Here is a 14,847-nt window from a genome sequence, read left to right as displayed (position 1 = left end):
ATAACAAGGAAAGAGATGGCACTACAGTTATACAGCATAACTATCCCTTGATGTATATACTGAGGTAGATCCCGAACCGAGCACACAATGCACGGTTCTCCGGAGGTACCGTAGAGATCAACTCATCCAACCTTCTATACGAGTTACAGACCGAGCTATTAAATAACTAGGAGCCAGAGGTCTAAACAAGTATATATATATATATATTTAAGAAACTCCATCAGGGTTTCACTCTTCGCAGGGATAGACTGTTCTACCACGTGGACTTCCGTTAACACACGGGCTAGACTAAGGTTCATCGCATTATTCCGGTTTTCATACCCAGCTCCCACACCTGGCATTTCGTGGCATAATGCGTCCTCTTCCAGATGTGATGCTTTTTGTATAATCGAGTAATTGGGTTTACAAGCTCTTTTTGTTTTTTTTTGTTTTTTTTTTGTTTTTTTAGAAAGTTGAGGGCGACGTATGTATTTCTGTCCAAGCCCATTAGCCCAAGGATTGTTCGTACTACCAGGGCCGAGAGAAGTCTCCACAGTGCACACAATCTGGAATAAGCGCGAGGTTTCCCCTTGAGTTGACGCTAAGATCGATTACTCTTAGTTATACCTTTCTTTTGCAGATATACCTACCTAGTATGCGTGGGGAAAATATTAAATTATGGGGGAAGCTTTTCCCTAGTTTCAATAACAATAACATATCTATCGTAATAATTATTCCCTCTGCAATCAGTATGCGGTGGCTGCAGATTTGGTAGCGAGAATACTCTTGCTAGTATTTGTCGCCAGCTTTGGCCGTCAGCTTGGCGGTGTATAGTCGACACTACATGATGATTGGCAGGTATAGCCAATAAGAGAAGTGACGACAACTACCTAATGTGCATTATTCCGGGAGGCTTCTCCATCAACCTAATGATCATGTCCATTGCTATACGCATTGATTTATTGCCTTGTCCCGTAGTAAAGAATGCCAAGTGCCTGCTGCTGCTGACGGAGGTTAGCAATCTGGCGATACCAGGTCGATGCAGAACTTCCACCATCATCTGGAAATGCGGGAGAGAAATATTATTGAGAATAGGACGGCGTTGTTATTATTGTTATTATTGTTGGTTCGTACTTCGTAGATATCTGCATCGATCGGCGCGTAAGTCAGGGTCCGGTTGCAGAATTACGCGGATTCGGGCGTCCTAGCTGCAGGATGAGCGCCCGTCCCCAACGGTTGCAGCTATCTACCCTGACCCTCTGTCCGATGCAGCGTCTTGTCAGCAAGAAACGCTGGAAAACAACGAGACTTCTGCTGGTCACAATAATAATAATAATTATCTCTACTGTAGAGGACTGTCGCGTAAAGAGTCCGCATCACGTGCGCGGGTAGAAGGAACAGTGGCGTGAGGGCTGAACCGAGGCCAGAAAACCGTTGGGGAGACGGACTTCTGACACGCCACGCGGATCTTATCTCCAGGAGGCGGCCATGAGTGGCTGCGGAAGGCTTGTCCACCGTCCAGGGCTGTACAAATTACAGCCAGTAATCATTACGGTAAGGATCGTACATGGTTCTGGAAGCTCTGGCGTCTGGGCGACGCTGGGGGACTCAGGGACCGCGCGATGGGCCAATGGCAGCGCGTAGAAACCTGACCGCCCGCGGACATCGGAAAACGTTGGGGATGCTGGACCCAACGGAGGCAAAAAAGAGAGCTGTGTGGGAAAGACGCCACCTGCTGGCATCCTCTCATTCTAGCATCATACCCATTGTTATTATTATTATTATTATTATTACAGTATTACTATACGTTGAGTTGAGACGCTTTCTCTCTCTTTTTTCTCTCTCTCCCTCTCCGGTCGATCAAGCTCGCCTCTCAGCCCGCCCCAACATCAGCTAGACCCGTTTTGCCTTTCAGATCAGTTTTCGTCCTCCCCGCCTCAACGTTTGACGGCCCTTATTTTTCTCGCTCTGCCCTCTTCTTTTTTCGTCTCCCTGTCTCTCTCCCCTTTCCCCTTCAATCCTTCCCCTCCCTCCCTCGAAACCGTCCGTCGCTCAATCGCTTCCCTATCTTCAAACGCAGACAGGGACGTGATCGGAGGAAAGAGTCCATTCACCATGTCTGCCAAACCCGCGGAGGCTGCGCGGCCGCGGCCTGCTGAGACCAAGAAGGTCCATATCGCCGATACGGTCATGACTCGCCAGAACTGGTACAAACACGTCAACTGGCTCAATGTCTTCCTCATCATCGGAATCCCGCTGTACGGATGCATCCAGGCCTTTTGGGTGCCCCTGCAGCTCAAGACCGCCATCTGGGCTGTCGTCTACTACTTCTTCACCGGTCTCGGAATCACGGCGGGTACGTTACTGACTCGATCCCAAACCAATTGACCTCTTGAGGCTAATAGCGTCTTTGGCTACATACAGGATACCACCGTCTCTGGGCTCACACCTCGTATTCCGCTACACTCCCCCTGCGGATCTGGCTGGCAGCTGTTGGTGGCGGTGCCGTTGAGGGCTCCATCCGCTGGTGGGCTCGCGACCATCGTGCTCACCACCGTTACACCGATACCGACAAGGACCCCTATTCCGTCCGCAAGGGTCTGCTCTACTCCCACCTGGGCTGGATGGTCATGAAGCAGAACCCCAAGCGCATCGGCCGTACCGATATCTCGGATCTTAACGAGGACCCCGTCGTTATGTGGCAACACCGCAACTACCTCAAGGTCGTCTTCACCATGGGTCTTCTCGTCCCCATGCTGGTCGCTGGTCTCGGCTGGGGTGATTGGTTCGGTGGTTTCATCTACGCCGGTATTCTGCGTATCTTCTTCGTCCAACAGGCCACCTTCTGCGTTAACTCCCTGGCCCACTGGCTGGGAGACCAGCCCTTCGATGACCGCAACTCCCCCCGTGACCACGTGATTACCGCTCTGGTCACTCTTGGTGAGGGATACCACAACTTCCACCACGAGTTCCCCTCCGACTACCGCAATGCCATCGAATGGCATCAGTACGACCCCACTAAGTGGACTATCTGGATCTGGAAGCAGCTCGGCCTCGCATACGATCTGAAGAAGTTCCGTGCCAATGAGATCGAGAAGGGCCGTCTGCAGCAGCTGCAAAAGAAGATCGACCAGAAGCGCGCCAGGTTGGACTGGGGTACTCCTCTGGACCAGCTTCCCGTCATGGAGTGGGACGAGTACGTCGAGCAGGCCAAGAATGGCCGTGGTCTCATCTCTATCGCCGGTGTTGTCCACGATGTCACCGACTTTATCAAGGACCACCCCGGTGGCAAGGCTATGATCAACTCGGGTATCGGTAAGGATGCCACCGCCATGTTCAACGGCGGTGTCTACTACCACTCCAACGCCGCTCACAACCTTCTCTCGACCATGAGAGTTGGTGTCATCCGTGGTGGGTGCGAGGTCGAGATCTGGAAGCGGGCCCACAAGGAGAACAACGACCACGTTCGCGACGAGAATGGTCAGCGTATCATCCGTGCTGGCCAGCAGGTCACCAAGATCCCGGAGCCCATTCCCACCGCCGACGCTGCATAAGTGCGTCTCTTGACGACCGGAACGTGCTTTTCTTTCATTTTCCCTTCCATTTTCAGAATTGTGAAACGATGACATCTGCATTGCGAGCATTTCCCTCCTCCCTTCTCTGTACTTTTCCAGCCCTCGACGTCCGCGATGAGAAACCGCGGTCGTTGATAGGTGCACAAACTGAAATCGGCTCTTTCGTGACTCGGACCTGGCGTTGATGATTTGATGTATGTTTGGGAGTTCTTGGTGTCACATGGGGCCGTGGGGTTTCATTTTAATTCGCAGGTTAGACCTTTTCATCTGCATCTCCCGACCGGGAAACGGGGATATCAGATGGGAAAAAAAAGACGTAATATGACAACAATACAAATTGCTCCGCTGATGTCGGTTGATAATTTCAAGTCTTTCTATAACTATCCGGTAATCTTCGTAATGCTGTAGGGCCCATGTCACACTATCAACGTGCCTAGATAGCCGATATGTGCCATTAGGTATTACCTCAGTTCTAAGCTGCTGGCGACACTGCTTGGTGCCAAGCATTGTTCACAACATGAGTCGATGTTTTTCGTCTAAAAGGGAGCGTAGTCAACTTAGATATCTTATTCGAATAACAAGAATATAGAGTGATCCCCTGCCCATCTGGGAACCTTCTCAACTTGGCATAGCCTTTCCTACTGTCTCGTCTACTTTGGGATTGTGTCCCGCAGTAAAACGACATCGAACACACTCCAAGGAGTCAAAAAATGACACTCAGTTTGAAGTATCGAATAGAAAACGCTGGAAGATTTTCTTGGTCTCCATTCAGATACACAAGCTGTACGGGTCAAGAGACACGGAGAATTTCCGTTTGCTCGTGTCATGTCCGACATGTCACCGTTGAAGGATGTCCTACATAGCGTGGAATAACCCGCTTCCTTGATGTAGGGGGTCTCTTGCATTGAAACTAATCGACTTGGCCTTTTTTTTGTCAATGGAATTGTACTCTGCACAGTGGTCCTTCCCGGCACATCCTATGCTTACCTATTTCATCATCATAGCCCGTTACCATGGAGCCTTACATCGGCCTGAGAGGGTGGTGGCTTACTTTCTGGTTGACGGTTGCGTGTGCAACAAATATGGCATTGTTTGGATATGGCCAAGGTGTATTCAGTAAGATGCTCTATTCTATACCGGGAAATAAGAGGAAATGCTAAGCCATTGCTTATAGGTGGTGTGGTCATCTCTGACAATTTCTTGACTACACTTGGTCTTGTTAACAACCCCAGTCTCATTGGAACGATATCTGCGCTGTTCGATGTCGGCTCATTCTTCCATGTGGTTTTGACTCTCTTCGTTGGTGGATTACTCGGTCGAAAGAAGACACTACTCTTTGGTACCAGTATCATGATTTTGGGGGGTATGTCTTCTAGCATCTCTATGATCATAGCCGGGCGAATACCAGTTATGGGCCTTGGAAATGGACTAAACTGTGCAACAGCTCCAGTCTGGCAGAGCGAAACGTCTACCGTAGAAGTGCGCGGTAAACTTGTACACCTGGTCATGTGCGTCGTTGGTCTTTCAGTTTGTAACTGGTTGGATTACGGCTTAGCTTTTGTTGGTGAATCTTTCAGTTGGAGATCCCGACTTGCATTCCAGTTCATTCCCTAGAGTCTATGCCCATAACCACATTTTCGCATTGGACCACCAATAATCTGTGTCCCCTATTGTGAATTGGCGACTGTAGAGGGCTTTTCTTTCTTTCTTTCCCTCCTTTTCAATTTTATTTTATTTCCATTTTTATTTATATTTATTTATTTTTTTCGAATATTACCGGTAGTTCCTGCACAAGCAGTTTATTCCCCAATTTGCTTATCCAGACTAGGAATAAACTCGGAAGTTAAACTATTCAGGGCTATACTGGAAAGTGGTATGGATATAGCCAAATTGGGAAAGTAGTAGTGGTAGTGGAAACTACCGCCATCATTAAGAAATCGAAACATGCCACGATTGCGAAGGGATTGGGAGAAATCTAGATCTGCAATTTCAAACGAGGAGGCGTACAGGACCACATTTTCCGCGGACAGGGGCTTTAGAGATCCTCTAGTTACCGTATCAGTCGAGGATATTGATTGCTTGCTGAAACACGAGAGTTTCAAACGGGTCCTTGCTTAAACTACTGGGTTTGCTGCAGACATTGTTCACTATCCACGTTGTTTATCTCCTGCGGCTCTTTGGTAAAAGCGATGGCCCTGCCCCCGATCCAATGCATGTATTAGAATACCATGCTAGGTGAAAATCTCTTCCCAAAATATTTTGACATGCGGAAGGAAGGATTTTTCCGACCAGTTGAATTGTTCCAATATCTCAAGCAACTCGGGCCATGATCTGTATAAGTTCTGAAACCTGGTAGCGTTATTTGAGCGCAGTAATATAGTATAACTAGACCGCACAATCCCTGCTGGAGCAAATGCTCCACCGATATACAAAATCCAAAGTAGCAACTCGGGATGGTTATCCCATATGATGTCGTTATTTGTTTGTTGTAGTTTATGCAATAATTGTGAGGAAACATGGGGCTATAAAATTCATGGTCAGCATAAGTATAAATCAGACTAAAAAGTCAATCTGCCATATTATTGAATCTGAATAGCACATGCTTGTCTTTACAAGACCATGGGTAACAAGAGTAAAATGGTTTACTTACAGGGATTACTAAAGCACACCAAACTGTGCAGCATAGCATAACCGTGCATAAATATGCAGCGAGGTGACAGCACTCTAGGATCGGAGAGATAGTTGATAAACCCCTAAGTCTAGACTGAATAGATGCTGTCTGATTATTAATCTGTGCCATAGACACTATGACGCTGGCGGTTTCACGAATGCATTGTAATGCATATATATCTTCAAGTACTTCAATGAACTCTTTGGTAAATATGTGACACCGCTTCTTGAACCCTGGTGACAGCCGGAAGAAGTTCGAAGGTAATAGATCTCTGGTCCAGTGAAGCTCGACAAAAGTTTCATGGTCGACTATGCGTCTAGATCCTATCAGGACTGACGAATTCAGGTCTTGCCTATTGGCTAGTGTAAGAGTAAGTCACAACGATATAACATCATTGCTTACCAAAATATGGCCCGTTTGATTCCTCCCGTGAGATCAACAAGTTTCGTTTGAGAGATTTCCAGTAACCGCTGAACCGCCCCCAGGTGTAGTTGAGCCTGAGACTTCATTCCAAGGCGAGCCTGGAGATGACATATCAGCATAATATACGCGAGAACTCCAGGGAATATTCAAAAGAACAATGTCTACGAACCTCCACTCCAGCCAAAAGTAAAATGGTTCCGATGGTCGGCTCCGAAGCAGCCTCATCTGGTGAATTCATTTTCTCACGAAGATAACCTATTGCCTGGCCTTGGTACAAAAGACACTCTCGGTCCATGTAGCCTCCAGCTATTTCGAATGCAAATGAGAGCATAACGGCGTTAAGAAGAGCTGGATCAACCAAACCAGTTTGGAAAACAGAGTGAAAACTCTGGAATGAAAGCTGCTCTGCGGTACTAAAAACTGGTTCAGGAGCTCGCTTAACTTTATCTAAAAAAAGTCAATTGTAAGCTCGTCCAAAGCAAGTTTGAAAAAACCAGCAAGAGGTTACCATTGCTAAGTAATATCCGCAATCTTGAAGAATCCGCCGCAAGGGTTTGGAATGGATCAAGCGCTCCTGCAGATAAGGAGAATAATGATACAGCTGGAGTTTCGGTATCTCTTTTTGTTCTGACAAATCTCTTGGGTTTGTCTTTAGTAGTCGTTATACGAAAGTTATCTTTCGATTTTTCCTGTAATCTCCGTTTTCTCTCAAGTGCTTGCTTTACAGCATGCGATCGCGCTAGACGTCTTGTGATCTGACCATTTGCCTCATCTGAAGCTTGACTCGAGATAAATAGAAAACGTCCAGCTGAAGAAAGGTCAGTAAGAACATGGTATAAATTTACTCCGGACCTGGTTTATCTACCTGCAATATCTTCGCTTTCAGCTTTACTAAAACTTGGATTTTGTAACACCATTGTGCAAGAGTATTACTAGTGCGCACCCGGGAAAGTCGAATTGATTATAACGCAATAATCAATGTTAGAGTCAATATTCTGGGAGCTGCTATGTAGTTAACTATTGATGTACCTGGCGGATTACTAAAACTTTAGTTAGGTTTGTTTCAGACCTGCTTAGAAATCATAGATACTCGATAAGAATGTCAACGAATCACTTTTTTACCTTTTCTCCATTTCACGTAATAAATAGTGAAATATGTAAGAAATTTCTAAACCTTTTCTGGAAAGATCTCCTTGCCTAAATCGGAAATATCTGATTTCCTTACTTGGAACTATCTAGTTGCCTCAAATTGACGTGGTCAACGCTTTTCATCGAAAAGAACCTGCAGTCGTCAATAAATGACGCATGCAATCTCTTGAAGATTCCTCCTTTGCTTATCCGGTCATATATTGACGACCTCGCTGGATTTGTAAGCTGTTTTACCGATCACGTTCTACTGCGATGAGTTGCTTGTGATCGATTGACGAGATGAAGTATAAAACCCACAACTCCCAGTCCCTAAACATATCTTTTTCTACATTCCTAAACTACCAGCAGACAGAACTTCACACTTCGTTATTAAAACCAAAAACAGTACAAAGTTACATTATTTTACTTCCAGACTTCTCCGATCATGACTGAAACACGCCTTTTCCAGCCGTTGAAAATAGGCAACATGGAAATAAAGCATCGGATCGCGATGGCTCCGCTCACTCGCCTGCGAGCAACCGATGAGCGTGTGCCGACACCTCTGATGAAGATGTACTACAGCCAACGGGCTTCTACTCCTGGCACTTTGATTATTGCTGAGGGCACTTTGATATCACCTTCAGCCGCCGGCGGATTCTCCAACACGCCCGGAATATGGAGTGAAGAACAAGTTGCTGCCTGGAGAACAATCACTGATGAAGTCCATCGGAAAGGCTGTTTCATATTCTGTCAAATATTTGCAATGGGTCGTGCTGCAAAGGTTGAAGTGGCTAGAAAAGAGGGTGTGAACATCATGGGACCCAGCGCCATTCCAATTGAAGAAGGCGCCGCGATACCACAGCCTATGACCATTGCAGAGATCAAGAAAACAATTGAAGAGTTCGTGACTGCCTCGGAGAATGCTATTCGCGCAGGCTTTGATGGAGTCGAGTGCCACGGTGCGAACGGCTACCTTGCTGATCAGTTTCTTCAAGATGTGAGCAACGAGCGCCAAGACGAGTATGGTGGGAGCGTGGAAAATAGGTCTCGCTTTCTCCATGAGATCTTGAAGGCCGTTGCCCGTGCTATTGGCCCTAAGCGTGTTGGCATTCGCCTCAGCCCGTGGAGTGTATTCCAGGGCATGAGGATGGAGAACCCCATCCCACAATTTGCCGATATCATTGACAAAGCTAACCGGTTAAATCTGGCGTATCTTCACTTGGTCGAGTCAAGGGTATCTGGGAGCGAGAATTACGAATGCAAAGAGCGGCTAGATTTTGCATACAGGCTCTGGGATGGGCCTTTGCTGGTCGCTGGTGGATACAGGCCGGCAGATGCACTCAAACTGGTTGAGGAAGAATATCCAAACAAGGACATTGTTGTCGTTTTTGGGCGAAACTTCATTTCAAACCCTGATCTGGTGTATCGAATCAAGAAGGGCCTTGAACTTAGTGCGTACGAACGCCGGACTTTCTATACTATCGGTTCCGCTGAAGGTTATGTAGATTACCCATTTAGCGCAGAATACTTAGCGTGTGAGCTTGTTTAGATTTATTCGGTCTATAATATACACATTTTAAACCTTTAGTCTATTAAGGCTCTAGGAACAGGCACGGTTATAACCCCAGATAGACAAGAAATTCTACAGGGGGCTAATCCTCCAACAAGTGCATTTAAAGACGAATATCGATGGTCAGCCCTGATAGAAGTGTAGAATCAGAAGGAGATAGAGGATCGTGGCAGGGATAAGATTTATTTTGTATTAAGACCTGGGGATGCTTCAACTTAGGAGAACCTGAAGATCATATAATACCAGCCATCAACTCCTCCGATACTGTCTCCAACAGTCTTCTATACAGTGACACTAATTAGCCTTTTCGTAACACCTAGTTGGTTTTTGTAATTCATAAGGAGATAGGCGGCCCCGCCCCCATTAGAGGTTCCGAGAAGTGCAAGTCCCATTTTGTCCTTATAAGCTGCTTTAGATTTTGGGTTGCTGATCACTGCCTTCAATTTCCATGATCGATTATTAATAATTAGCCACGTTTTGGTCTCCGCAACAACAAGAGGATTTACGGAGTATGTATCCGAGTCGGCAAGCCGGGTAACTAATCTCCCACTTTGCCCGATGGGCCTTGGATATCCCCACTATATTTGCTCAGGCCTTCTCCCGGCAAAGCTTGACCAATCTTTGCTTCTCTCAGCTTTCACGTTATCCTATAACCACTTCAATTGCATCCACGTGCTAGAGCGGCTATCAGAATGCGCACAGGCGGCCTTGCGGTTCGCCTATATTGCATTTACCTGGGTCATCTCATGATGGGTTGTGACCTCCGCGGACGCTCATCTAAATCGCTAGGCGAGATAACAGCTTCTAGTGACATTCTGAACCACTCTTAGTCGACAACTTCGATCATGGAACATCAGGATAAATTTCCAAGGTCAAATCGCAACATTGGCTATAAAAAGAGGACCTTGTCCAGTTTCGGGACAACGACCCGTGTCCAGCCTGATTCAATCAACGACAAGGACTTGTAGTTGAACGACCCTTGTCTTGAGGCTTTTCGCCATGGATCGTGTCGTGACTCTCGTTTCTGCTGTGTTGACGGCATCCGCTCTCTTCGCCAACTCGGCCAGGGCATCTGCCCAAAATGACACCATCCCGATGCAACTCAGGCTGGCGTATGCCGGACCAACCGGCATGGTTGTTAGTTGGAATACTTACTCGCAATTGTCGCACCCAACTGTCCGTTACGGTCGTGACCCCGAGCACCTGAACCGCGTTGCTTCTTCCAACATCTCTGTTACCTACCCTACATCTACGACCTACAACAACCATGTTTCTATCCCGGATTTGGAGCCCGACACGCTTTACTACTATCAACCTATTAATAGCAACTCCTCGGTTCCCTACACCTTCAAGACCAGTCGTCGCGCAGGCGACAAAAGCCCCTACTCGATCGCGGTTGCCATCGATATGGGTCTCATGGGCCCTCGAGGTTTGACCACAACAGTAGGCGCTGGAGCTGGCCACCCTCTTGGTCCCCATGACAACAACACAATTCAATCCTTGCAGGCTCAGGGCGCTGGCACGGACTTCCTGTGGCATCGTAAGTCTTTCCAAAGTGAGTGATCGATGGGAAAAGTCTGCTCATACGGTTTCCATATAGCCGGTGATATTGCCTACGCGGACTATTGGCTGAAGGAGGAAATCCAGGGTTTCCTCCCCAACACCACAATCGAGGATGGTGCCAAGGTCTATGAGTCGCTTCTTAACCAATACTATGACGAAGTTTCCGCGATCTCCGCTCGGAAGCCGTACATGGTTGGACCTGGTAACCATGAGGCTAACTGTATGGGATCTCGTTCGCGACTTTATTTCTTTTAACCTTGAGTAGCTGATGTGGATATCCAACAGGTGACAACGGTGGTACCACGGACAAGGCGCACAACATCACCTACGACGTGTCCATTTGCATGCCTGGTCAGACCAACTTCACGGGCTTCCGCAACCATTTCCGCATGCCCAGTGCCCAATCCGGCGGTCTCGAAAACTTCTGGTACTCCTTCGATCACGGCATGGTGCACTATGTCACTCTCGATACTGAGACCGACCTCGGCCATGGATTTATTGCCCCTGATGAGCCCGGTGGTCCTGAGGCTGAGAACAGCGGTCCGTTCGCCGTCCGCAATGCCCAGCTGAACTGGCTTAAAAAGGACTTGGCTTCTGTTGACCGGAAGAAGACGCCCTGGATCGTAGTTGGTATGCCTTCCATGATCTTCTTCCGTTTTGAGCTACTAGGAGTACTAACTATGTTCCCACTCTAGCTGGCCACCGTCCCTGGTACGTCAGCGCCACGAACAAGAGTAGCACTATCTGCGAAGAGTGCCGGGAAGTTTTCGAACCGCTCTTCCTGGAGTACACTGTTGACCTTGTCCTCTCCGGTCACACCCACTTCTACGAGCGCAACGCGCCTATCGCAAACTTTAACGTCGACCCCAAGGAACTCGACAACCCCAGCGCGCCATGGTATATCACCAACGGTGCTGCGGGTCATTATGATGGTCTCGACTCCTTGGTCTATCCGCTTCAGAACTATACCCGCTACGCAACGGATTCTGTCTATGGCTGGAGCAGACTGACTTTCCACAACTGCTCGCATATGACCCATGAGTTCGTAGCCAGTGCCAATGGTACTGTTTTGGATACGGCGACGCTGTTCAAGGATCGCAAGTGCTGAAGTGCTGAAGTGCTGAATGCTGAATATCTTCCGCGGACTTAGAAACCCGGGAATAGCTGCGTCTTTTTTGCGAGAGGTGTGTTAACAGCTATTTTATAGTTACTGTAATAGTAGTAGTAGAATTCATTTATGTATCTGTTAACATAGGGAAAGGTACTAATTTAGTGGAACAATGCTGCAACTGCGCTAAGGTAATGGGGACTACTTAGGGAGAACCTCTGGAGATAAGGCTAGTAATAGTCTCGAGAAAGTTATAAGAGATAAAAAGCTTATTATTCCTGGTAAATTAATATTAGCTATATTTACTGCATTTATATATAGGTTCTGCACTTATACTATAGGAATTATATATACTCCTATAATATATTTAAACTTAAGGCTAATTTTAAATTAAGTATTAAAAATGCAGAATATATAATTGTTTAAACATATATAAGCTTAGCATTTCGCATTATGCGACAGTTATTCATACTAAATATTGCGGAGACTAAAACTGAGAGCAGGAAACATCTAGTACCGGTATTGTTTAGCTTCAGGATCAGCTTCTAGCTCTGCTGTTAACCGTCGTGCCTCCTCCATTTCTTCATCCGTAGGCATATTGACGATCATGAGATAGAGGACGTTCTAGTGTCACCATGTTAGCACGTCTCAGACGAAAAGAAGCGAACGGCCAGAGCATACCTTCTTGAGCGTCTTCTTCACGAGTCCTATAGGACCGCCGCTCCCTCCCAGGCCGCCTAAACCACCAGAACCTCCTCCCAGGCCTCCGCCGAGTCCTCTAAGTGAAGTAAGACCACCGAGGCCGCCCCCAAGTCCTCTTCCTCCGCCAAAACCGCCACCACCCCCCAGACCTCCACCGAGCCCTCTACCCCCACCTCCACCAAAGCCTCCTCCGAGTCCTCTTCCACTACCAAAACCACCACCATTACCCAGGCCTCCTCCTAGTCCTCTGCCGCCACCTCCTCCAAGCCCGCCGCCGGACACCCTACCACCACCGCCGCCAAGACCTCCGCCTTGTCCGCTGCCCCCGAGTCCTCTTCCGCCTCCACCGCCAAGAGAAGGCGGGTTGATGTAACCTCCAGTGAGAAGAGAGACAATGGAGCCACTATTGGCAGGATGGTTGGGGTCGGCGTATCGTGAAGTAAACGTCGGCTTTGGTCCTTGGGCCAATGTGTTGCCTGGATTCTTTCCCGCCTGTACGTCTTGTTAGCACTCACATAAGAAACAACGGAGCAGAAATCATTGCTACGTACGAATTTTGCCTGTGCTCGTCTATCCATATAATCTTCAACGAAAGCTTTGCCTTTTTTCAGCTTCTTCTTCTGCTCTACGGCAGGTTCACTTTCCTGAGAGGCCAGATAGTCTAGTCCCGGATATATCAGTGGTGCTACTTCTGGAAAATCCAAGTTACCGTACGACTTTCCGCTAGATGAACGCAGATTACGTTTGATCCTCTGAGCGTAGCCCGATCCACTTGGCTTTAGGGACTCAGACACGGTCGTTGTGATGTTCACAGCAGTATGAATCTCGTCCGATTCGGGACTCCAGGTCATGAGCAAACAGTACAGACCGCGCGGACGGAAAAACTCGTCATTGACCTTGTCAAGGAAAGAGTTCGTCCTTGATCTGCTCTGCATTTCAATCGCGATCTTGGTCGTCACTTGAATAGCAATTGAGACAGCCGCAGAAATGCCATGCGGCAAAAACATGGTTCCAATAGTAGCCAGGTTAATGGCATTCAACCACTGTGAAGCCTGACTAGCCTCGTTAAACGTTTCAAGGAAATCGAGGAACATGGTTTGATCAATGCCGCGATTCTCGAGAATGGGTGCATAGGCTCTAACAAAGCCGCGAGAACGATCCTTTGGTCGCCTTTGTGGCAGGACCACTGGATATGGCAACCTCGATGTGGTCGATCGTTCTGAGTACGCCGGCTGGGGATATTGCCGAATGAACTCGTAGAGTAGCACTTCCGTATCCTGAATTGGTCGGCGCTGCGGGTTCGATCCGCCTACGACTTCGTCCTGTGCTTCGTCTAACTCCCATTGCTCTGCTTCATCGTCCTCGGAGGAAGCTCTCTCGTTGGGCCCCCCATAGCGAGGAGGGGAAGCTTCTCCATCTCTCTCTGCGTCTTTCTTCGCTTTTCTTCGACTTTTGTACGCACTTGCGCTCTCTGAGGCGAGGCCAATACCTCCAGCGACGCCTTTGACGGCAAACTTGATTAGTTCCGCCATCCAGATGTAAAATGGTGGAGGGATAAGGAAAGAGGGGTGTGTTGGGGGCCAAATTCCAATCCGCAGGCTGGGCCGGACAGGCACTCTTATATATCTCACCAGTTCTGCGGCGCAGCTACAGAAAGAGAATGGGCCCCTATTGCTGGTCTACACGTCTACAAGTTATAGCGACCCCGCCTCTCGCAATGCAACTCAAATGAACTGTACGAGATAAGCTTGTGCAGATTTACGCATTGGAGAATCTGTAGCCATCAAGGTCAATGTGGCTGAGCAATGATAAATGTGGATAACGCTGTTAGACTACCAGTTGAGCATGACTATAATTTGCCTAATATAAGCAGACGTTACAAGTATTTGCCGACGGTGTTCAAAGCCTTCAGCAGACGCATACAGTCTTGTCTGGCGCATATCGCAAAGTAAAGTGTTTAGATTCGGGTACCTACAGTATGCAATTACCGAAAGAGAAGACCAATCTAGGCAGAATCATCACCTTCTCGTTACTTATAACCGAAAATAGACTTTTGGCACTAGGTATGCTAGATAGCTGTCTTCAGCTCCCTAGACGGTCTCCCGAATCAAGCATCCTAGCAGCTCCG

General features: G+C 47.7%; 6 protein-coding genes across 6 annotated transcripts; 4 read left to right on the top strand and 2 right to left on the bottom strand.

The window, feature by feature from the left end:
* Positions 1-2,094: 2,094 nt before the first annotated feature.
* C8Q69DRAFT_489054 (stearoyl-CoA desaturase) lies at positions 2,095-3,533 on the top strand (the record flags this gene model as incomplete). The annotated part of the gene is made up of 2 exons (XM_028632091.1): positions 2,095-2,335; positions 2,404-3,533. The coding sequence occupies 2 exons, from the start codon at positions 2,095-2,097 to the stop codon at positions 3,531-3,533; spliced, it is 1,371 nt and encodes a 456-aa protein (XP_028481071.1).
* Positions 3,534-4,185: 652 nt separating this feature from the next.
* C8Q69DRAFT_502057 (hypothetical protein) lies at positions 4,186-5,168 on the top strand (the record flags this gene model as incomplete). Its single annotated transcript, XM_028632380.1, has 3 exons — positions 4,186-4,670; positions 4,729-4,917; positions 4,999-5,168. The coding sequence occupies exons 1-3, from the start codon at positions 4,568-4,570 to the stop codon at positions 5,166-5,168; spliced, it is 462 nt and encodes a 153-aa protein (XP_028481070.1). The 5' UTR covers positions 4,186-4,567.
* A 442-nt stretch (positions 5,169-5,610) lies between these two features.
* C8Q69DRAFT_482491 (hypothetical protein) lies at positions 5,611-7,654 on the bottom strand. Its single transcript, XM_028631656.1, has 6 exons — positions 7,514-7,654; positions 7,157-7,456; positions 6,818-7,095; positions 6,628-6,746; positions 6,205-6,577; positions 5,611-6,076 (listed from the first exon to the last, which is right to left on the bottom strand). Exons 1-6 carry the CDS (start codon positions 7,563-7,565, stop codon positions 5,786-5,788), a joined length of 1,413 nt encoding a protein of 470 aa, XP_028481069.1. The 5' UTR covers positions 7,566-7,654; the 3' UTR covers positions 5,611-5,785.
* A 134-nt stretch (positions 7,655-7,788) lies between these two features.
* C8Q69DRAFT_482490 (hypothetical protein) lies at positions 7,789-9,610 on the top strand. Its single transcript, XM_028631655.1, has one exon. The coding sequence runs from the start codon at positions 8,222-8,224 to the stop codon at positions 9,323-9,325; it is 1,104 nt and encodes a 367-aa protein (XP_028481068.1). The 5' UTR covers positions 7,789-8,221; the 3' UTR covers positions 9,326-9,610.
* A 367-nt stretch (positions 9,611-9,977) lies between these two features.
* Positions 9,978-12,299, top strand: C8Q69DRAFT_482488 (Metallo-dependent phosphatase-like protein). Its single transcript, XM_028631654.1, has 4 exons — positions 9,978-10,886; positions 10,947-11,129; positions 11,195-11,539; positions 11,605-12,299. The coding sequence occupies exons 1-4, from the start codon at positions 10,346-10,348 to the stop codon at positions 12,015-12,017; spliced, it is 1,482 nt and encodes a 493-aa protein (XP_028481067.1). The 5' UTR covers positions 9,978-10,345; the 3' UTR covers positions 12,018-12,299.
* Positions 12,300-12,395: 96 nt separating this feature from the next.
* C8Q69DRAFT_439193 (hypothetical protein) lies at positions 12,396-14,360 on the bottom strand. Its single transcript, XM_028628600.1, has 3 exons — positions 13,271-14,360; positions 12,699-13,211; positions 12,396-12,641 (listed from the first exon to the last, which is right to left on the bottom strand). Exons 1-3 carry the CDS (start codon positions 14,249-14,251, stop codon positions 12,528-12,530), a joined length of 1,608 nt encoding a protein of 535 aa, XP_028481066.1. The 5' UTR covers positions 14,252-14,360; the 3' UTR covers positions 12,396-12,527.
* Positions 14,361-14,847: the final 487 nt, after the last annotated feature.

This window comes from Paecilomyces variotii (assembly GCF_004022145.1).
Source record: "Paecilomyces variotii strain CBS 101075 chromosome Unknown C8Q69scaffold_20, whole genome shotgun sequence".
Lineage (NCBI taxonomy): Eukaryota > Fungi > Ascomycota > Eurotiomycetes > Eurotiales > Thermoascaceae > Paecilomyces > Paecilomyces variotii.
This window is presented reverse-complemented; position numbering and strand designations above follow the sequence as displayed.